Genomic DNA, 24270 nt, shown 5'->3' with positions numbered 1-24270 from the left:
CTGGATAAAAGCTTCCAGCCGAGGCCGGTTCTCGCGAGGTGTCTCACTGCAGGTGTGAACTTCAGTCTCCCCGCGAGGCCATGGAGGATCGGGAGAAAACCCGATGACACGGCTCTCCGGTTTCACTCCAATCTGGGGCACCTGCTCATCACCCAAATTGCTTTCCATCCCCCAGGTTTACAACTTCAAAAGCTCAGACGGATCTATCACAGGGGCATAGTTTGTCTGTATTCAAAACACATTGGAACGGCTTGTAATTATGCCCTCGCTCTCATTATCTCTGTTTCTTCTGCTGCACGACTGAGAGGTGAAGGGAGAAGAGGATCAGAGGTTGAGGAGTCTTTTTTTTTTTTTTCTTTTTTTTTTTCCTTTCCTCAAGATTAGAGAAGGTAGAGGAGGGAGAGAGGAAGGCAAAGAGGGGAGGGAGAGATAAACAGAGGCAGTTTAAGGCGGTAAACACGTCCCGTTCCAGCGCTCCTCTAAACACACCAGGCTCAGATCAGCATCCGACAGACGGGACAACCCGGACCGAGTAGAAAACACTGGAGGGAAGATAAACGGTAAAGATAAGCACAGATTACTTGTGAGATAAAAAAGAAATCTTGATTTGAGCAGAGAAGAAACGAGGCAAACCGCAGACATGGACAGCGTCTCTTGTCTCTGCAGCGAGAGGAACATGGTCCTCCGCTCTGGGTCCTCCTCCAGGCCTCTGCTCCGCCCCAGGACCCTGCTGCTGCTGCTGCTGCTCGGCCTGTCCCTGTGGAGCCAGCAGGCCGAGGCCCTTGTCCACTCCAGCTTCAGGCGGCTCAGCGGCCGCGAGAAGAAGGAGATGCAGAAGGAGATCCTGTCCATCCTGGGCCTGCCGGGGCGACCCAGACCGCACCCGCCGCTCCGGCCGCCCTCCTCCGCGCCGCTCTTCATGCTGGACCTGTACCACGCCATGGCCGCCGACGGGGGGCAGGAGGAAGGGAACGAGATCCTCGTGAACGGGCCCGGCATGGGGAGGTTCGGAGGGGCGGAGAGGTTGGCTCAGGTCAGCCACGCGGTCCTGCCCACGCTCAGCACGCACACGCCGCCGCTGGGCACGGTGGTCAGCGAGGCCGACACGGTCATGAGCTTCGTCAACCTGGGTGAGTAGACGCTGACTATACACCTGTGGTTGGGTGTTTGACCACAAAAGAGGCGCACAGGAAGCCTGGTGTGTTTGAACCAGACTCCAGGAGGCGCACTGGGCTCTGAACATAGACTGTATATAGACTCTGAACATAGACTGTATATGGACTCTGAACATAGACTGTACATAGACTCTGAACATAGACTGTACATGGGCTCTGAACATAGACTGTATATGGGCTCTGAACATAGACTGTATATAGACTCTGAACATAGACTGTATATAGACTCTGAACATAGACTGTATATAGACTCTGAACATAGACTGTACATAGACTCTGAACATAGACTGTACATAGACTCTGAACATAGACTGTATATAGACTCTGAACATACTGTATATAGACTAGACTGTATATAGACTCTGAACATAGACTGTATATAGACTAGACTGTATATAGGCTCTGAACATAGACTGTATATAGACTAGACTGTATATAGGCTCTGAACATAGACTGTATATAGACTCTGAACATAGACTGTATATAGACTAGACTGTATATAGACTCTGAACATAGACTGTATATGGACTCTGAACATAGACTGTATATAGACTAAACTGTATATAGACTCTGAACATAGACTGTATATAGACTCTGAACATAGACTGTATATAGACTCTGAACATAGACTGTATATAGACTCTGAACATAGACTGTATATAGACTAGACTGTATATAGACTCTGAACATAGACTGTATATAGACTCTGAACATAGACTGTATATAGACTAGACTGTATATAGACTCTGAACATAGACTGTATATGGGCTCTGAACATAGACTGTATATAGACTAGACTGTATATAGACTCTGAACATAGACTGTATATGGGCTCTGAACATAGACTGTATATAGACTCTGAACATAGACTGTATATAGACTCTGAACATACTGTATATAGACTAGACTGTATATAGACTCTGAACATAGAGCATATGGGCTTTGAAGCAGATTTTACATGGAGTCCAACAAGACTTTTCCCATAGACTTGCAATGGGAATCAGCGTGTTTAAAAAAAAATCAACTTCCTAGAACAAAGACTTGAATAGTCAAATCATGAGGTCGTGATGAAGGTCTGTGGACAGAAACGTGTTTGTTCTAGATCATGAAGTCCTACAATGTGCTAGAAGCTGAATCAGAGTTATTCTACTTGCTTCATCCGTGTGAACGGTGTCAGAGGAAACACAAGTTCTTACTCAACATACTTCATCAATGTGGAAGTAGTGTGAAGATCCGGGTCATTTTAAACACAGTTTCATTCAGTCAACTGATGGGAACTCAAGTGATGTACAGGTACTTGTACACTACTTGAGTACTTCCACATTGAGCTACTTTCAGCTTCTACTCCACTACTTTTCTCTGGGAAACATCTTACTTTTTACTCCACTGACAGCTGTAGTTACTCGTTTCTTTGCAGCTTTAAAGACGTCCTGAAGGCAAAGTATCCGGATGCAGTGACTTCCAGGAGCTCACGACTACGTAGAACACTGTCCTTTATCTTTCATTTCTGTTTTGCACAGATTAAATGGATCACTTCTCTAATCAACTTGCTTTAGCAATGCTGGGAGGCAGAGTTAGTTGGCAGTGGCAGAGCCAGGCTAGCTGTTTATGCTAAGCTAACCGGCTGCTGGCTGTGGCTTTAATGGACAGACGGAAGTGGCATCTCATTAGTGATGTGAACCTTTTCTTGGTTCTAAGTTGGAGAACTTAGTCCTGAATGACGAGACCTAAACTCTTGAAGATGCGTGAGCTTCAAGATGCAGACACATGTCGCTGCTACTGTTGTAGTTCCTCCACTCTGTAAGTTTCCACAGAACATTCAGGATTAAAACCAATGTCCATACGGCTCATCTATATTGGTAGGTTTCCATTGCAATCCAGAGGAGCTGGTTCCAGGACACAGGAGGTCTCTGGTAGAGGACAACGTCTAGTAAAGATTAGGAAACATAAGCGGAAACTATTTGGATCTCCTGCTGGAGCAGCCCTTCCTGTTCAGTCAAAACTAGAAGGTCCAGCCTCTCTGACACACGAGTAACAGGGAGGACAGCATATATAATATAATATGTAATATAGCATAATGGTGACTGAGTAAGTGATTCTCTAAATTACATTACATTTTTAGTGACGTGGTCTGTAAGTAACTGTATACAGAGAATCGATTAGTAATACTCAATCATTTTGACTGATTTAATTGTTTCAAATATATTATCATCATATTTGATCTGGTACCAGTTTCTAAAATGTAAGAATTTTCCCCTTTTTCTTTTGGTGGTATATAAAAGTAAAGTTAATATCTTTGGGTTTCGGACCGTTTGTTGAACAATAAATCAGCAGAAGATGAATTGATAGTGAATAAAATAGTGATTTGCTTCTGCGTGAGTGTGTGTGCCTCCGGCCCGGCCGATGCCTATCTGTCAGCGTGACGGTTAAACATCCTCTTCTCGATGGCTTCCTTCCTCCAGCTCCTCCGTAATGGGACTGCTGATCTGCTCCAGTTTACCGTGGGAAGCTCTCCTCTCTACTCTGGCTCGAATGAAGGGTTTCTTTTTTTGAAATCCTCTGTTTTGGAGAAGAAAATGCACTCTTAAATATATCAGTCAACACGGCAAAGAAACATTTCATCATCAAACCGCCAGCATGTCGTAAACATGCGACTCCACCTGTCCGACGCCTTTGAGACGTGAGGAGGCCGGGACTTAGTATTTAACTTCTAACCCTGTAAACTATTCATATATATATATATATATATATATATATATATATATATATATATATATATATATATATATATACGTTTATATTTTACTTTATTTTATTTTATTATTTGTATATATCTTTCATCCCTGTTGCTTCTTTATATATTTGATCTTTTATCTTGTGTGTTATTTGTATCTTCAAGTCGTACGGCGCTACTATGACAAGAAATTTCCCCATGGGAATTAATAAAGTGTCTATCTATCTATATATTCAACATATTGTTGATGCAAATATGTTACTCAAGTAAAAGTATCAATATCACAGTGTAGAAATACTCAGTTACAAGTAAAAGTCCAATAAAAGTTACATTTTAGTCTTTACATCAAAATGTAAATGATGTACTGGACAATTAATGATTCATATACATATACATAAATATTTAATATCACTAGGTTATAATTATTGATTGTATTACCGTGCACATAACTTGAATGTTGCAGTTGGTAAAGGAGGAGCTCATTTAAATGCCTGCTGGGCAGCTTAACCTGTTATAATATATCACACTTAATTAGTTGATTTGTATTTTCTATAGTAAAGTTCCTCAAAATTGTATTAAGTGCAGTACTTCAGTAAATGTACTTGGATACTTTGCAGTATCTTTCCATAAAGCTTCTGCGTTTGTCAGCTGATCCTCTGGAGACGATGAACGCTTCACAGAGTTTAGTATTTTGCCACTAATCTAATCAACGTGTGTCGTTCCCGTCGTGGAATCAGACCGACATGGGTGTGTTCCTACGCATGTGTAATGGAGGACGCAGCTGGTTGGAATTACAGGCCGCACCGACACACACAGAAAAGAACGGTTGGAAGGGAAGTGAAAATACTGCTGCGGAGGAGCGACTCTAAAAATACCAGGAAGGCTGCAATTAGTGGTGTTTGTGCTCAGCAGCTGCTGTGGGTCAGGGCACTAAGTGTCTCTAATTACTGCTGTGTGTGTATGTGTGTGTGCGCGCGCCCAAACCATCAGGGGTGTCCTGTTTTTAGTAGTGTGTGTGTGTGTGTCCATGTCCCTGCGAGGTTCCCTACAAGGACACACACACACTGCGCCGGTGTTTCCAGCTCCCTCTTCATCCTCAGGCTGCTCAGGTCCACATGCAGTGAAGCCTCACAGGTTCTCTGCCCTTAAGCAAGGCACTGCATGCTGCAGGATGTTGGCGACAAAGAGCGAACACGCCTCGTAAATCTTCTTTGTGTAAATAAATCTCAGAACTGGCGCAGAACAAAACTATATATGTATGTGTGTATAAAGATATAACTATATCAGGGATCTCAAGTGTCACGCATTGAGCGTGACTGTCACTCATTTCGGTCTTAAGTCCCGCCCTCCCGCCACACATCGTATTTCTCACATTGAAAAAAAACTCTAGGCTATTTAATGTGCCGCAGCGCACAAACATGACCTGGTCGCGCTGCCCTCACCATGGAGGAATCAAACACGTCTCCCCCGAATCCCCTGGAGTTCTGCCGCGAGCCACTCATCAGCCAATCAAAAAAAAGACATGGGCTACACGAATAGCCAATCAGAAAAACGTATCTGTTGTATCTGGGTGAAATGTAATCCAGCAACCAATGAAAATAAAGCTAATAATAATATGGGGGGGGAGGGAGGCTGGTCTGTGGGCATACGCATGGGCGGAGGCGGGGCGGGGAGAGGAGGAGGATATGTCACTCTTACCTGTCTTAAAAACTTGAGAGCCCTGATATATATATATATATATATATATATATATATATATATATATATATATATATTTTCCTTCTCTCTATGATAATGAACACAAACACTCCCAGTTTGTGCGCCTCTGCTCAGCGGTGCAGAGAGGAGGAGTGACTCTACTAGAATGTGGAAGAAGTGATCAGTAGAACTGGAAACACTGCAGCTTTAAAAATACCGTTTCAAGTAAAAGTCCCGCACGGTTTTACGAGGAGTGATTCATTATTTCTTGGCAGCTAGCTGTTTCCAGTCTTTATGCTAAGCTAAGCTAAGCTAACTGGCTGCGGGATTACATATTCTTCTGATGGCTATTTACTTTTTATGAATCGGCTTCTAACGCACAATGTAGTTATAGATTGAACCGCTCTCTTTCTTTATAAACTACTGACCTCACTTCTTCTACTGAAGCAACAGACTGCATACTTCTTCACACGCGTCCTCCTCTCACATCGACTGTTCCACGTCCCAATCTCTCTCTTCATCAGACTTTATATTTCTAGGGGTTATAAGACGATATAACCTTTTATCAAACAACAAAACATTCATCAACCTACGAGCCGCAGCCTTCATGTAAATGTCCACATGAAGACTTGAAGCTTGTATACGTTGTCTTTGAGATGTGCAGCTGTGTCTGTCTCTCTGCAGTGGAGCAGGAGCGTGACCTGCTGCAGCCTCGGCCGTACTGGAAGGAGTTTCGTTTCGACCTGACTCCGCTCCCTCAGGGCGAGACGGTGACGGCGGCGGAGTTCCGTATCTACAAGACGCTGACGATGGGCCAGAGGGCCAACCGGACGCTGCACATCTCCGTCTACGAGATCCAGAGAGAGAGCCGACACAGGTTCCTCTTCCCTTCTGTTTAAGTCCGTTATGTATATATTATCAATATTAAGAAGCCACTGGGTGTTTTATCTGAGACTGAACTCTGCGTCAATTTTTTGAAACTTGTGACAAATGCACAGAGACAACTTTCTAAGGATCCGGATCACTTACAAACAAACCTGTTGGGTCATGATGCTCCCACTGGCTGGGGATGTCACTCAACAATAATCTGATAAAAGGATTCTAGTAGGACTTTATTTTTTCAAACCAGATGGAAGAGTTCACCTTTGTCACATTGTTGATTGCAAAATTGGGGAAATCCAGTTTCTTCCTTAGTATTTAGATCGGAAACCGTTTATTTGCCAGCAATGTTTACACAAACAAGGATTTTTTTCTAGGCGTAAGGTTCATGCGTTAGACATGAGACAGTCAACAGTCAACGACAACAACAGTGCAATGGTATTAAATCAAGTATAAGATAAAGTGCTCAGACAAACAGATAACGTTAATGTAAGTGTATGTTAAGTGACGTGTGTTTAAGTTGAAGTGTATGTAAGTGGCATGAGTGTTTACATATGAAGTGTGCAGGGGAGTGACCGGTAAGAAGAAAGAAAAGAAGAGGAAAGAAAAAATAGTCAGAAAAATGGTCCCAGATAAATGGGTTTATGTGGCCTAGTAATTAAGAAAACCTTCAAACAGACTTAAAGGGTTTGAGTGTAAACTGACCAAACTATGAATCGCTCCAAAAGGTCTTGAGCCTGACCTTTGACCTCTCCCAGTAAATGTAGGGTGAAAGTAGGACGAGAGAACTGCATCTTTGCTAAATAGACCTGAGTTTGACATGCGGACAATATTCATCTTTGCATATTTTTGTAGCCATCTAGGATCAAGACTATCATTTATTATTAGAATGTAATAATTAGCTTGATTGTAGGAGTTAAATATGTTTAATGATATCTCTCTTGGCGTTCTTCTTTTGAGCGGTTTGATCAAGTTGACATTATTTTCTGCTCAGAGAACCAGAGCTGGTGCTGCTGGACATGCAGTCGGTGCCCGCCGGTCAGGAGGGCTGGCTGGCCTTCGACGTCACCTCGGCCTCCAACCACTGGCTGCTGCACCCCCGCAGCAACCTGGGCATCCGCCTCTATGTGGAGACGGAGGAGGGTGGGTACCAAGAGGACCGCCATGGTCCCCTTTACTCGGTCCAAATGATTTGAATGGCATATTGCCGGTTCTGCTCACACGTCTGCGTCCTCTGCAGACCGCTCCCTGTCTGCAGGCTGGATCGGGTTGGTGGGGCGCAGGGGCCCCCGCTCCAAGCAGCCCTTCATGGTGACCTTCTTCAGGGAGAGTCAGGTCCCGTGTCGCCCGCCGAGAGCCGTCAAGCCACACCCCCGCAAGAAGAAGCCCAAATACGACCTCCCGGTCCCGAGCATCCACAGTGAGCTTTGTGGATCGCAGCTCCGATGTTTTTTAAAAACCCGTCTCCAGCTTGTGTCTCACGAGGAATTTAAACAGATAATTATCTGGCAAACTGGAACATTTACAAGATTGAAGATGAGGAAATAATCCATCATGAAAAGACAGATTCCTAAATGTGAATCATTAGTTAATTTTATACCATCTATGAAGAAATCGTATCAGTTTGCTATTGTGTAGATATTAATAATTAATCTGAACTACGTCAAATGTAATGGAAGGGAACCTCTGTGACCTCTGATGGACTGATTGTGGCTTTTCAAGGTCATTTTAAAACCTTCAAAAATAGAAATTATAGTCTGAAAAGATGTTTTTTAAATGTTTTACTATTATGACATAATTATTCCTGATCTCACAAAATGTTCTTCTCTCCTGTGTCCAGACCGGAGTCCTGTGAACAGCGGCGGTCAGGCCTGTAAGAAACATGAACTGTACGTCAGCTTCAGTGACCTGGGATGGAAGGTCAGCTCCACTTTGAGTTCCTTTGATTGACTTTAATGAGGAAGACCTCAGGTCAATTTACTCATTTATTTTACTTCTTGCATAGAAAAACAGTTTCATTGTTCAAGCTGCTTTTTAAGAGAAGAAAGCGAATCATCCATTATCACCACGCGATGGGTAAACATCATAGATGTCTTTTGGAAACCTGCGCTCTGACTCATTCGCTGTGACACATTTCTCAAATCATCCTTAAGATTTGTAAAACAGTGATCTGCACCCAAGCCTCTTATTGGTCGTTCTTCCTGGCTCAAACCGGAAGTCGTTCTGAGCCGCCATCTTGACGGCCGACACAAAGCTCTTATTTCTGCTCTGAGGAATGAGGAGCGAGGAGTGAGGATTGAGGAGCGAGGAGTGAGAAATGAGGAGCGAGGAGTGAGGAATGAGGAATGAAGAGCGAGGAGTGAGGAATGAGGAGCGAGGAGTGAGGAATGAGGAGCGAGGAGTGAGGAATGAAGAGAGAGGAGTGAGGAATGAAGAGAGAGGAGTGAGGAGCGATCTCTGAGGAGTGAGGAATGAGGAGGGATCTCTGAGGAGTGAGGAATGAGGAGGGATCTCTGAGGAATGAGGAGGGATCTCTGAGGAGTGAGGAATGAGGAGGGATCTCTGAGGAGCGAGGACCCACGGGAGCAGGCGTCTAGGCTCGACATGGCCATTTATTATTGATCAGTTATTTGATTGGACGCTGCAGCTGATCGCTGGAGTTTCATATCAGAGTGAAGACGGATCACAGATTATACTCGATACATTTATTTATATATATATATATATATATATATATATATATATAAAATGATATTTGTTTTGATTCACCATCTGGTTCAAATATATGTTCATTGTACAACAACAAACAAAAGTGCTATAAAACCCATTACTACATCTTTCCTAGCGATCATTGATATTTTTGACTTGCGGACACATCCATAATGAAATGCCTTCCCTTTTTTTAACAAATCATTTCTGAAACCAGATGTTCTGTATTGATCCTTTCGTTCTATTTCTATTGTAATGCTGTTTGTTAATAGATTAGATAAGAAGAGTTGATGATGTCCCTGTCTAACTACATGTGTTCTCCTCAGGACTGGGTTTTGGCCCCCACTGGATACTCAGCGTACTACTGTGATGGAGAGTGTTTTTATCCTCTGGGCTCCTGCATGAACGCCACAAACCACGCCCTCATCCAGCAAGTGGTCAGTACCGTGAGGAACACGCGTCACGTTCTGGAATGCTCCTTTTTTACGACCGCGTCCGGAATGCCAGACTAACGTTAGTCTGGCATTCCGGACGCGGTCGTAAAAAAGGAGTATTTCCGTTTTTGTATGTTTGAAGCCAATAGTACAAGGATGTCATTCTGTTAGCGGTGATCTTACAGGATGCAAACACTGGCCACTACGGCAATATCCCAGAATGCAATGAGCTCATGAAAACATGCATAATGGACAACGGCGGACAGCTCAACCACTCTTCATTTTAAGCGTACTTATATGATTTCGTAATATAGTTTTAAACATGAGGTTAAATATGTGAATGTGTTTCCCGCTGCAGGTCCACCTCCTGAAGCCCGACGAGGTTCCCAAGGCGTGCTGCGCCCCGACCAAGCTCAGCCCCATCTCCGTGCTGTTCTACGACGACAACAACAACGTCATCCTCAAAAAACACCGCAACATGGTGGTGAAGACGTGCGGCTGTCTTTGACCCCGAAGAGTCAAAACCAGACGTGAACTCTGCCAACACGGCGCACACCTCTAGTCTCCCCGGCTCGTGTTGGAGTTCTGATGAGGAGCAGCGACTTCAGCGTCTTTTCCTAATTCAAAGTTCACTGATTCCAAATCAGCACTGCTGCTTTCACGTTTCCTGTCCTCATGGTCAGCTGGGCCTCTTATTCACATTTAGTCTCCATCGCCGGTCTAAAGGGCAAACCTTTAAATTTAGTGGTGCCCGTTTAGTTTTTTACTGGAACAAGAATAAATTGACAGCAATCCTATTGTTGCAACACAATGTCTATATAAAGATAATTGTATTGAATCAATAAAATAATATTCACATTGTCTTGACTTATGGTCATAGTTTTTACAGGACTAATGACAACTAACAGCTCATGTAAACGATACATATTGTAGGTTAGTTAAGTGAATATCTTTTGGACCTTTGGTCAAACGAAACACTTGACGACTTCAGAGAATATTGTCTCCAGCTGTCACTGCTCCCTCGCATTATCAGTGGCGGCTGGTGGAATTGTTTTTGGGTAGGTCCATCCAATCAACTTCAGCAAACATCCCAGAATGATTCAATGCAAAAAACACATTACTACTTTGCAGTTTACATTTTTAACATTTATTCCAACACTGACATAAGGACATCTTATTCATACAGTTCAGTATATATGATATATACACAATATAAATATGCAATATAAATATATTATAATAAAATATAAATATCATGAATATGTCTAATAGAACAAGTTTATATTTTAAGATGCCCCATACAAACCTTGTTTAAAGGAAACACCCAATCAGTGTGGTGAGGAAACCTGCATGTTTTTATGATGTATTTATGTTTTTATTTATTTGTAAAGGAATTTTGCTCTTCTGTCCTTCTGAGTGGCAAACCTCTCAATGACCCTCTTGTTGAAGTCAGGCATGTTCCTGACAAGTTTCTTCCCCATGGAGAGCATAGCCAGAGCATTAAGGCGATCCTGTGTCATGGTGTTTCTCAGGAAGGTCTTGATCCTCTTCAAAGTACAGAAACACCTCTCAGATTCAGCTGTCGTCATGGGTGTGGTGATGAGGATCCTGAGAAGACTGACAGTCTCTGTGAAGGTGCTCTGAAGGTTGTTCTCCATGAAAAACTGGTACATGGGCACTGCACCCCTGCAGGCCCTGAACTCACTGTTCTCATAGATGAGGGACAGTTCTGTTTTGAGCTTGGCCTGGTTCAACATGGGGTACGCCTCCACTGTGGATTCAAGCACCGACTCAGGGAACGTCCCACTGTGTTGTGGGAACAACTCTCCATGCAGCAGTGTTGCGCTGACGAGGTGCTGAGTGAAGGAGAACCGCTCCTTGGCTTCCATCAGGATGGTATCACATACCTGTACAAGATAAATCAACATTTGCAATGAAGCTATTTTGATGAAAGTGATTCTGAACACATGCTTATGTCCAAGTAAAGTATTTAAAAAATACAATGCATGTCAAATCTTACAAAGAACTTTAGATGGTGGGAAGTTATAACTACATCATCAAAATGTATCAGAGGTCAGTTACCAGCTTGTCCTCCCCTTTTCAGAGAACAGTCGACTATGTTATTGAATATTTGACTACTTGCTGTCATTAGCATGTGCTGTGCATACACACCCACATAGTACATGTATGTGTGTGAGAGTATAAAGTATTTATATTGACAACTACATCACACTTACCTCTGTAGCCAGCCTGTGTTGTTCTCCTGGTCCCAGCATCCTCCGCTTTCTGGGCTGCTGCTGCTGGTCAGATCCACTGTCCCCACACAGAGAGGAAATGGAGGCCCTGGTCCAAAAAATACAGTTTAAGTTACTTTTTGCCTTTATTTTACCAGGTCGGTAAATTACTAACTTGCCATCTTCAAAAACAACTAGGCCTCTTCTAGAAATTGACTTGGCGGACACCTGAATAAGCATGTTATTACAAAGTGTTTAATAACTACCTGCATTTTTATAGAAATCTGTTCCTTTTAGGACGTGAGCAACAACACAAGCTTTATCAGATAGTAGTAAATATATAGTTATTTACCTGATTGTTAGAATGCTGTCAGTGAACCTCTGGACAACTCCTTTAATGAAGACCGGGTCGATGTTCCTCTTCTGCAGCTGGTTGGACAGCACGTCCACATGTGGCATGATCTTGTGGAACAGTGACAGAAAAAAACAGAAAGTCTCGTCTTCAAGCATCTTCACGAAGCCGCCGGCCTCTCTGACAGTTGTGGGATCAAAGTTCCCAGAGTCTCTGATGGTCTGGAAACACTTCAGGAGCTCATCCTTGTGCTCGTGCACAGTGTTTACAGCGTGACGCTGGAAGTCCCACCGTGTTGTGGCGGCTCCAGGAAGTCTCTGCGCAAGAGACTTCTGCGCAACCACGTGGTCCAGCACGGCGGTTCGCTCGGGTGACCCGGAGAAGAAGGCAGAGAATCCACCTAGGTCCGAGAAGAAAGTATGTACCCCGGGGATGCGCGCCGTGGCCTGCTGCATGACGAGGTGCAGCTGGTGCGCGTAGCAGTGGACGTAGTGCGCGTAGTCGTACACGTCCAGTATCTTCCCTTGCACCCCGCCGGTGGCGCCCCTCATCACAGCGGCCCCGTCGTACGCTTGCGCGATAAGTTTGTCGGTCTGTCCGTGTGGGAGGATGGCGCCCAGCCGCTCCTTCAGCGCTGCAGCGACGGAGTCCGCGGTCGCGTTATGGACCGTGATGAACTCGTAAAACCGCTCCTGCACGTTACCGTTAGCGTCGATGTAGCGGAGCACGAGCACCAGCTGGCAGTGGGTGGAAGTGTCCGTCGTTTCATCCGCTTGAATGGCGATAAAATCCGCGTTCTTCGCCTCCTCCAGGATGTAGTCCCTTATGACAGCCAGCATGCAGTCCAGCAGCTCGTCCTGCACCGTCTCCAACGTGCCTTTAAACGCGCTGGCTGTCTCCAGGTGCTCCGACAGCACTCCGTCCAGGGACGCAACGAAGTCCACGAGTCCCGTGAACACGCCGGGGTTGTCCGCAGAGTCAGTCTCGTCACGCACGGCCAACTCAAAAGCCCCACAAAACTTCACACAGTCAATTATTTTGGATAAAATGTGCCGGTTTTTATCCACCTCCTTGTTGTGTTTCTTCACCGCGCGCCTGTGACCCTCGTCCAGCTGGGTAGCCATGCTAACTTTGCTTAGCATGGCTAGCTTGAAGGAGTTGTCCACGTGCGTCCTGGTGATCTCGTGTTGTCTTGTTTTTTCGGACAAGTGTTTTATGTCCTTTACTCCCGTATGTGTCCATGATGAATCTGACCCCGTGGATTTAAACAGCAAGCACGGGAAGCAGAACACCGCGTTAGCTTGAGTGCATCCAGCTAGCCAAGCCTTCCGCGCGTACCAGTCTCTGCGGAAGCTGCGCATGTGCGGCTTCCCGGTCACGCCGGTCTGTTGTTTGATGCTGAGCTCGGGAGGCTGGTCTGGGCCCAGCTGTTTCACCAGGAGCTTCTCCGCCAAGGTTCTTCTCTCAAACGGGTGTTGGAGGAGAGATTGGACCGAGTTAGGGAGACTTCCTGGAAGAGCAGCGCTCGTGCTTGGGTTCTCCATTGTTATGTTGTTAAAATGGCGCCGCGAGAGACGAGAACACTAGAGAGAGCGCACCTAGGGCCAAGTGAGTCTGGCCCCTGTGACTCTCTTTAGGACGCTGATTGGCTAAACTGCTTCTTAGACCCGCCTTTCTTGGCACAGCGGAGACGTGCACGGCGCAGAGGACGTGCAGGAAAACAGACATCCTATTTTACAAATATGACTGGGTATACTCCATATCTCAAAAACAAATATTGACAATTTGTATAAATTATATACAAGTATGCAGCATTAGAGTTCCACCTCCAACAGCAGCAATAATTGAAGAGACAATTTGCTTAATGGGTTTACTTTTGGTACTTGAAGTTACATTTTGATGCCAATATTTTTCTGCTTTTATACAAGTAACATTTTGAATGCCGGACTTTAACTTGGAACTGTATGTTTACATTGCACTCTAGTAAATAATGTAATAAACACATTGGTTGTATACATATAAATGATCCTGCAAAGAAGTCACTGATAAAGCATGGTAGGCCAGGTCTGTCCTCCCTGGTCAGTCCTGCAGCGAGCACATAGTCCTGCTGTTATTTATATTTTTTGTGCAATACTGTTATATATTTTGTGCCTTACTTTTTTTTTTACCTTAAGTTCATTCTAATTCTGTGTGTTAGGAGGACCCAGCAAAATAAGCATTTCATTGTATAGAATAACTTTCTGTGCATATGACAGTAAAAACATCTTGAATCTTAACTGAAGACGGTAAAACACTGGTGGACATACACATACTCTACTTTAATTAGTGATGACATCTTTCATCTCGACATGTACTGTACACAGAATCAGCTGAGAAGACTAGTAGCATTATATACATTGTTCAATTTATTGAAAAGGGTAAAAAAAAAAAAAAATGTACAGTGAAAGGAAATTTGTGTTTTTGTCGGCTAGTGAATATATGAAGAACCAAAAACAGGGATTAATCATTTCGGCGGTTAATGAACACATTTCTTTAGCTCGGGATTATTTGGGCCAATTACAGTTTCTTCAAACAATGAAATGGACATAGAGACTCTGGTCCTGGTTTAAGTGAAGTGGGACATGGGTGGTGTTATTGCCAAGATTGTGTTGGGGAGAAGTAGACATACTATGAGGCTTGCTGGGTGTTAACGTGAGGTACTGTTGTACGCGTTACTGAGAGAGGACACCTGTGGAGCAGCACAGAGGAGGCAAAGCTGTCGAGTCTTGTAGGACAAGAAATAGTTTGAGGCGCTAGTATTCTACATCTTTCCATAAACAAAAACACACAATGGGATTTTAGCATTTTAACAGGCCAATGCTCATGAACATGTTGATCTTGTATAGAGGCTGTGCACTGATGGCTGAGGACAGTAATTACGTGTTCAGAGTTACAAGGAACTCCACAGCAGTGCAACATCCATTGATTAAATAGACCCTTTTACAGCCGACGTTATCAAAAATATGCGTGCACATTTTGACAATGCTAGTGGCATCCAGAAGAGTTAGCAAGCTTTGAACATTAAATTAAAACCGTTAACAGTGTCACAATGCCTGTTGGTTGCATGTTTGTCAGAATCAATATTCAGACATTAAATTATTCTAGCCACTCACTACTTCAAGCACACAGATCTGAAAAGTACATTTGTTTAGGTTGCATTTGTGATCTTTGGCGGTTAATGCCATCGCTTGATGAGCTATTGCAAAGAGTTTCTGTAGCGTTGGGGTCCCAAATGTGAAATCTATTCCTAGCTAGCCGCATATTCAAAAATAGTTTTTCCCCCTTCCCACGGTCATTTTTTTCAGACTCGTCACATCTCCCATTAATTAGTCACAGATCATGTTATTCAATGTTAGCAGGCAGGTCCCCTCCCCCATGTGGATAGCAAGGTAGTTGTACGTAATAAATATAAAAGTGGGGTGCTGGTGTACGTGGTGCCCCCGCCATTGTTTTCTCTTACACAAACACATGTACGTACACAGCTCATCCCTCCATCCCAACAGGTGTCCATGAATACCGACGGTCCGATGATCGTCATCAACATCCTTCAGGCGCAGTGATTCAATGTTTAGTCCGCGGTCACTGTGCATCTGTAAGAAACACATTTTAAAGGTTTTAAAGCGTTTTCTAATAATGTTTCATAGAAAACTAGCAGTATCACGATATACCGACTCAACTCCACACTGGAGGCTGAAGGTTGCATTTCTGATGGATAGCCCCAAAGAAGCATGTTATGTGTAAATGCACAATAACACTGCATAATGTACATCACTAAATCCTATGTTTAATATTTGTGATATTCACAAAGTTTAATGGTAATCGTATGATGGTCAGTTTAGGCTCAGAGAGATTATTATATTGCCTTGTGATTAAATTGCACCAAATGTCAGGGTTTGGTCTGACGCGGCCGTAAGAGAGAAACGCTCCTACTTGGTCTTACCAGGTTCGGGTCCAGTCAGCAGTTCTTCAGGCCTGAACATCCACCAGCTCAGGGGGCATGGGGGACTTGGGGTGTTTGCTCTCAAAGTGCTGCTTAAAGGTCTTGGGGTCGGGCATCTGTGTCTGAAACAAAATAGAAATCATGGTTTCAATTTATTTTATCTTGTGGCAACAAATTAGAAGTGACATTTGAAGTAATTTAACAGTTTCTCAATTGTTGACACACTAACAAATGAGACACAATGACCCTAACCTGTAACTCACGGACCAACCCTCTGCAACAACAATGTTATGTCCTGCTTTACACTGAAATTGCAGTTCTAAACAATTTTTTTTTCCAAAAACACAACACAGTTCCCTCCTCAATCTTTGAGGCTGTGGAGGAGGAAGAGGTCCTCATTCAGGCCACTTTGATTTCACAAAGAGGAAGGCTGGGCAGCAAACGGCAGCAGGACTACATATCAATAGAGTGCTCAATGATTACTTTAGTACGTTTCATACGAGATTGGGAACAATATTCCTACTGACGGTCTAAAGTCTTAACATGCCTGCGATGTTCCGGTGCTGTGAGCGAAGCAGAAGACGGGATGCAGCCTCATTCTGTTTTACTGTATTCAGTACATTTTTATATTGTTTGTTTTGCATGAAAAATACTTCAGATAGTTTCCCAACAAACAAAGTTGGATGTGCAAAGTCTTCTACATTCATATACATATATAGCTTATTGCTTGAATTGCTTATTTCTGCACACACAAAAAACACTACAGATAAGAAAAAAGTAAAAGATAACATTTAGAACTGTTGCCAGTTAAAATTGACTTTTGGATGGTGGAAATTATGCTTGATTAATCCAAAACAATCACATCAAACATAGGAATACATCTGAAATAACTGTTGCATCATTGACGCCTTGGAAAATACAATAAGCATTGCACATTTTACAGAGAAAAAGTAAACCAAATCACAAACAGATTCCATATGTTAGCAGTCAGTATTGTACTCACCCGACAGACGGGGCAGGTGTGGACCAGTGCGGCCATCGCTGCAGTCTTCTGGTCAGCGGCCTGGCCTTTCTTCTTCTCTGCTGCCTTCTTTGCATTCTTCTGCTGAGACTGAATCTTCTGATGCCCACGAGCCATGGCCCTCAACTTTAACCTGCAGGAATAACAAAATAAAAAGGCCACAGGTTATTATTTAAAAAGGCCAAGATCGTAGATCACAGCTTTTATCACACAACTCGATATAATGTTATATCTAGATGCAGGGTGGAACGGGTAGGTTTAGGGTGTGATAAGCTGATCTGACGAGTCTGAACCTGATTTAGAGATGAATTGATTCACGGGAGCAAATTCTCACAAACCCATTTTTTGCTTGAAAAATAACAAATCAATGCACAAAATAGATACATATTCATTTTCTGTCCGTCAATTGATTAACTGTCTACCAGTTTCAGTTCTCATGCCGTTTGTTTGGTTTGCATTAAACGGACGTGTTTTTGATCATCACCATTTATATCAACGAGGGTAAACTAAATATACGGCACGTCTCTTGGTATAAATAACGCTGTGCAGCTCAACAGTATCACAACCAATACACGCGAAGCAACAAAAACGGAACATTAGGACTTTCGTGAGCGTGTGAATTATTGCAGGTGGTACCATGTGTACTTAATAACTGACTACACGGTGCATTTCGTAACTTAAGAGGTAGGTTTGTAGATTACACTATTACATACAGTGGTAGTTAGCTGGCATATTTAAAGTTATGTATGTATTGGTAAATCAGCTCAGATGCGGGCCGCCTCGTATCGTTTAAATGCAATTATGATATAACAGGCTTCATTTAACTTAAATCGTGTATTTAATCCCCTGCCGACAGTATTGTTCACCCAATGCCAGTCGCACACGTGAGCCAGAGAGACGCATCCAACAAGCTAACGTTAGCTAGCTTGTTGGATGCTAACAGCGTTTCCGTTGAACTGCTTAAGGCTAGCTTAATCACAATTACTTCATTTATGCATATGGCTTTAGTAACTTGGCATGTCTGCTTGAAAGGCTGTTGCCGCCGATTTACCAAACTCAACGTTACGTTTTGAATCGTTTAGCTCTCGACTTCAACTAGATAGCTTCCATGTTGACTACCAAGCTAAAACACCGCAAATACGGCGTTTCCCTTCACATGTTGGAACCGGTCCAGCAACAAACCGACGTCACGCGCTTGTACTTGTAGGGGTTAGCGTCAATGACTCAGTACTATATATAATTTGTGTAAAACGACCAGCTAGCTTGTTAGCATCATCCTAGCGGGCCTTTCGTCAACCTGCACCGCCTCGCTAACACGGTTAGCTAAACTAGCTAGAGAAGCTACGAGTGCTTGTGACTACGATTTACGACGCAATGCAATGTTGTGGGAGGATAAAGAAAACAGTTTCGAACACAAGCCACTGTTAGATAACCCCGTAATACGTCGCGACTGTTGAATATGTACACAAGTATTCGTTTTCAAGCGGATTTACCTTCGAGATTAGACCTCTTTGCTCTACTGTCGGTCTCTTTTTTAGAAAACCAGAGGAACTTTAAAGAACCGTCGCATAGTATAAAAACTCGCCAAAGAAACGAGCAGCGCCGCCGGCGGACTGGAGCCGAACTGCAGCGTCCCAGACGTTATCTGGCATAGACTGCCCAGCACCAAGTCTAGCAGCGCTATTGCTTCCTGTGTGTGTGTGTGTGTGTGTGTGTGTGTGTGTGTGTGTGTGTGTGTGTGTGTGTGTGTGTGTGTGTGTGTGTGTGTGTGTGTGTGTGTGTGTGTGTGTGTGTGTGTGTGTGTGTGTGTGTGTGTGTGTGTGTGTGTGTGTGTGTGTGTGTGTGTGCGTAGTTCCAGGTGACGCAGAACTAAACAAAATCGACATGCGTTAAATCTAAATGTATGGACCAAATTATTGAACCGTTAACTCAGCGATATATTTATATGAATCCGCCTAAAAACGAATACTTTACTTTCAACAAGTCACACAAGAGCACACGCACTTACAAATCCAAAACTGCTCCGAAAGAAAAAACACTTATATATGAAGAGTTACTTTGCAAACTCACCAGTTTGATTGATATGACCTGAACTTAATATTGAACAGATTTGATCAGTCCCCCATCCAGACCCCCATCGTCTGCACCCCCTGTAGATTGCCCCTCTTCCTCCACCCCCTTTTCCACACTCATCATACACTCCATGAGCAGCACCCACACTCCAACAACCTTAACCCCAATCTGACATCAGGGTGGATGTCAGGGAACCGTTCTGGCTCCATTCCTCTTCTCCATTTACACCTTGGACTTCAAATACAACTCTGCTAACTGCCACCTGCAAAAGTCCTCTGATGACTCTGCAATCGTCGGCCTCATCTCCGCCGGTGATGACAGGGAATACAAAGAACTGAACCAGGACTTTTTAGGATGGTGCCAGCGGAACGGCCTCCACATCAACGCTGGTAAAACCAAAGAGCTGCTGGTGGACTTCCGCCGGGGTAAACGCCCTCCTCCAATGACCACACTCATGCACTTTATGAAAAAGGGACAGAGCAGACTCTTTCTGCTGAGGGGACTGAGGTCTTTTGGAGTGCAGGGAGCTCCTGAAGACCTTCTTTGACTCTGTGGTGGCATCAGCCATCTTCTATGGAGTGGTCTTCTGGATAGGCCGGGAGGTGGGCGACAGGAGGATGATGCTAAACTCTCATCCCTGATGAAGAACACCCCATGCAGGACTCTCTGCGCAGCTGCTTCAGCCCCGGTGTGTGAAGGAGAGGTACTGCAGGTCCTTCCTTCCTGCTGCTGTCAGGCTGCACAACCAGCTCTGCTCCCAGTAGACCACAAACACCTGTGCAATAATAGTTATTCTTAGTGATGTGTCGAGTAATCCAGGTAGATTTTGGAGAAGCGCGTATTGACGTTCAAAGACACAATAACGGGGAGCAATTAGGGTTAAGTGTCTTGCTCAAGGATACATTAACATGGACTAGCAGAGCCGGGGCTCAAACCACCGATCCTTTTATTGAAAGACTGGTATGCTAACCACTTAGCTACAGTCACATCACAACCCTCTCCCCAATTTGTTTCCACTTTCCCCTTTGATCCCGGCATGATATCATAAACACAGATACAACATTAATGAGTTAATAATTGATGTATTGGCGTCTCAAACATCATTCATTCATTTATTCATATCAAAGCTTCACACCAAAGCCATGGTGTCGTTATGATCACTCTGCCTGTTTTACATGTAGTGTCCACTTGGTGGCGCAGTAGAGCAAATGAAGCTCCATGAAGCTTCTGCCCATGAGCGAACCGATAGGATGGAAAGCTTCAAAGCTTCAGGAAGCTTCATCTCACCATCACTAGTTATTGTGTCTGTATATATAATATTTCAGTTATTGTGGAGTCTTTACTGTTTTTTATTACTGTTTATTGCTTATTTTACTTGATTTGATCTCTTTGATGTCTCTTGTTTGCGCTTTACCCTTTGCTGCTGTAATCCTGTACATTTCCCCACTGCAGGACTAATAAAGAATGATCTTATCTTATCTTATATTTCTATGACCGACTAAAAAATTATAATTTCACTTCATGTATGCAGCTACAGCTTCATTTGATACGAACTCTTAAGTCTAAGGTGGTAAAGTAATGGGTCAAATAAAGGGTGCTACTGTTTTACTTAAAACTGTAATGAGTCCTTCTACTTTTTAGAGATTATTCTTCAAACGGAGCCACAGTTTACATGCAGATGAATGGAGCTGATATGGAACATTTGAATTATCATTAGAAAAAGCTGAAGATGACCTTTAAATCTTAATTACTGAGTGATGGTTTTACCGTGAGGTTTTAGAACTTTATAGAACATTATTGTACGTTCCCTTCGGCAAACAACCGGTTGATATTTTAATTGCAAAATTGAATACATTTTATTTTACAGTTTTCCAAAACAATGTGATATACAAACTGAACATGGCTGCTGTTAAATGAAAAAGACATTAGATGTTAGTCAGTGAGTATTATACAAATGTTATCGTATGACACGGTTGTGTGATCAGTGACTTCTGCAGCCTCCATCCAGATGGGAGTAACATGATCAGCATATTCCACCAACGGCATATGCTCTACTCAGCATTTATTTTTCCATGAGCTGAATTCATTCTGCTGAATACAGACGAGCTTCTCTGAATATGATCCTCACTACGGAGGTCGTGTAAAGTCATCATATGATTAGTAATCAGTAGGTAGAAAGTCCCACCTGCTCTATCCTCCAATAAAAAAAGTCCAGTGAGATTGTCAGTTTATTATCAATTGAAGATCAAAATCTTTAGCACTAACAAGGTCAAAACAAAGATCAAGAAATCCTGCTGAAGGAAACCATTTTTTATTGAGTGAAAATAAGTGCAGTGATAACAGTAAGCTATAAGTAATGCAGAATTGTTTTATTACACATTTAGATACATCTCAATTACCTTATGCATGTTCAATTTACATATAATTCAATTTTTTTAATGCATTTATTAAATGAATGGCATTAAAATACATTGTGAGACAACATACATGTACAATACAGAAAGAAAGAAAGGGTTTTCATGAATCAAATAGATATTTAACTATATATGCAACTATATTTTCCTGTGGGGCTTTTAAGCATTGTATGCTGCAGGTTTTGTGCACACATGCAGACGTAGATAGTGAGAATCTCTGAACAGAGAGGTTTCTGAAACATTCAAACTGAACATGAAGTACAGTTTGAATATATTATTATATTTTATTATATTAAACGTTTAAATGTTCCACAGACGAAGGGACGATGTAATCCACACGGCGCATCGTTCCACAGTAGGTCCGCTAACAAGGAGTCTAGAGAGAAAAGTCACATTTCGAATCTGGAGTTGACAACTTTATGTGGTTTGTGTAAGAAAATGCAATTATTTTTTTAAATTCAAGAACTGAGAATAGATCCCTTTTACCTGATTTCAATGCACCTCTCATGGCCTTTAGCATCGATGGAAATTAAACCTTGATCCATCGCTCCAGGTCCCGTTCTGCAAAACGATTAAATAAAGTTATCAAACATGTAAAAAGAGCCTGAAACAACCTAAATACATACTTTGACTCAAATTTTTCTGCTGCAGAATGATTCCAGAAAGTTTCCTTCTTACCTTGATTGCGTCATTGCCACAAAGCCATGAGGCCTCGGAAACAGCCATGGCACCTTCCCCATGTTCTGGATGAATCGGTGCTCTTCTGCGGTGTGGACGGAGGAGAGGTTGGCATCACTGCGCATGCAATATTCCTGTAAAAAGATGAGCTAATCAGCTTTGTACACATATTTATAAATACACTGGATTCAAATGTGAACATCACAGAGTGATGAGTGTCAGGCTCTACCTGCATCGATCCAGGACGTCGCTCTTTGGATGAAGATGAAACATCTGGATCCATGTTGGGACCAGCTGGACGGACAGCTGTTCCGCCCGAATTCGTCTTCCGGTCTCCACCTTCTGTTCACTGATCCGTTTGGCCTGTGCTCGGAAAGGCAATACATTTATTAAATCACCAAAAGTATCCAATAGTAAGTTGTCTGAACTGGTGGAAGACGTCAGCCTTCTTCGGGAAAACAGGATTCTGTTATCAAATGGATGTTAAATCCATTTAGTAAAAGTTGGTGATGTTGCCAGATCTCAAACTGAAGCGTTCCGTCTCACCTGGATCAGCAGATGATACGTTCAGGTTACAGCACTCCTATTCTGGATACACTACTTGGCCCTGGGATGTCTGTGTTGCAATAAGTTTGTGGTAAAGTGATAAACAAAAACAGGCGAGGTCAAAAAGGACCAATCACCTTCAACAGAATCACATCAGCAAAGAAAGATGAATTGCCACGACTATCGTGTGTGAAAGCATGCCCTTTAAGAGATGTAGTGTATTACATTCTGCTAGATAATTACCACAAGGTCAACCTGTGTCAACTTTAAAACAAATGAATAAATATAACCAGTTTAAAGTCTTCACGTCTCACCTGTTGCAGCGCCCAGGGCGAAGGCAGCGAGCAGAAGAACAAGCTCATCGTTTACAGGGATGAGAGGATGCTGCACCGAACAGCATCCCGTCATGCAGTATTTATGTAATCGTGTTTTCTTCTGCATTATGTTTTGATGCTTTTAATGGTTTTATGCACTTTGAATCGCCTTGTTGAAATGTGCTCTACAATTAAACTTACCTTACCTCCCTCCCTACCTCTGCTTCATGGATCGTGGTTATCTGGATCATGCCTACTGCTCATTATATGAGTAATTTCTGTCATATTCATGTAATGTGCTGTAACTCCGTTACGTTATTCATTCTGGTCACATGACATATATTGTTCTGTCCATCCGGGGAGAGGGATCCTCCTCTGTTGCTCTGCTGAAGGTTCTTCCAGTTTTTCCCTGTGAAAGAGTTTTTACTATCTTTATTGGGGGAGTTTTTCCTGATCCGATGTGAGGTCCCGGGACAGGATGTCATGTGTACAGATTGTAAAACCTTTCAAGGCAAATTTGTATTTGTGATGTTGGGCTATATAAAATAAACTGAATTGAACCACCTTCCTAAAGTATGTAATGTAGTAATCTTGTCCCCGTTTCCAGGCTTTGGGACACTTAGCTTGTGTCGGGAGACTTTAGCCAAACACGGGATGTTGCACCAACGAGTTTGAACGCTCACGTCCTTCAGAAGGGGAAAGACGGACTCGCCCTGCAGGAAAAGTTACTATTGCAGCTGGCAAACAGCTGCACACACGGCAAGGCAATCCCCAAAAGAAAGAGACTCATTCAGAAGAGACTGACATTAACTGGCCAAGCTTCTCAGAGATGGAGAGAACATTTTGCTAATAGATTTTGTTAGCGGTAGTCACAGCAGGCTGCCGTTAGCAGAAGGCTAAACTATTAGCAACATTTTGTTTTGTGTGCAAATGCCCAGTGGGAGGGGCTTAGAATAGAGAGGAGAGCTGTGGGATGTATTTATTTTTTATTTTAAATAAGAAGTATATTTTAAATAAGAAGGCTGCTATA

General features: G+C 43.1%; 2 protein-coding genes across 2 annotated transcripts; one reads left to right on the top strand and one right to left on the bottom strand.

The window, feature by feature from the left end:
- Positions 1–640: 640 nt before the first annotated feature.
- bmp8a (bone morphogenetic protein 8a) lies at positions 641–10480 on the top strand (the record flags this gene model as incomplete). Its single annotated transcript, XM_079232434.1, has 7 exons — positions 641–1130; positions 6292–6484; positions 7481–7629; positions 7727–7906; positions 8327–8406; positions 9522–9632; positions 9988–10480. 7 exons carry the CDS (start codon positions 641–643, stop codon positions 10135–10137), a joined length of 1353 nt encoding a protein of 450 aa, XP_079088560.1. The 3' UTR covers positions 10138–10480.
- A 4090-nt stretch (positions 10481–14570) lies between these two features.
- On the bottom strand, positions 14571–18758 carry LOC306748966 (zinc finger protein 706). The gene is made up of 4 exons (XM_079232202.1): positions 18709–18758; positions 17198–17348; positions 16195–16316; positions 14571–15844 (listed from the first exon to the last, which is right to left on the bottom strand). The coding sequence occupies exons 2-3, from the start codon at positions 17330–17332 to the stop codon at positions 16221–16223; spliced, it is 231 nt and encodes a 76-aa protein (XP_079088328.1). The 5' UTR covers positions 17333–17348; positions 18709–18758; the 3' UTR covers positions 14571–15844; positions 16195–16220.
- Positions 18759–24270: the final 5512 nt, after the last annotated feature.

Source organism: Taurulus bubalis (assembly GCF_910589615.1).
Source record: "Taurulus bubalis genome assembly, chromosome: 16".
Lineage (NCBI taxonomy): Eukaryota > Metazoa > Chordata > Actinopteri > Perciformes > Cottidae > Taurulus > Taurulus bubalis.
Note: the sequence above shows the minus strand (reverse complement) of the source record. Positions and strands in the feature narration are given on the sequence as shown.

Excerpts from the sequence above, each read along its gene's own strand:
- LOC306748966 (XM_079232202.1), bottom strand. The coding sequence starts at position 17,332 with ATGGCTCGTGGGCATCAGAAGATTCAGTCTCAGCAGAAGAATGCAAAG. Across the intron at positions 16,317-17,197 it reads ACACCTGCCCCGTCTGTCGG|ACACAGATGCCCGACCCCAA; the intron begins GTGAGTACAATA and ends ATTTTGTTTCAG.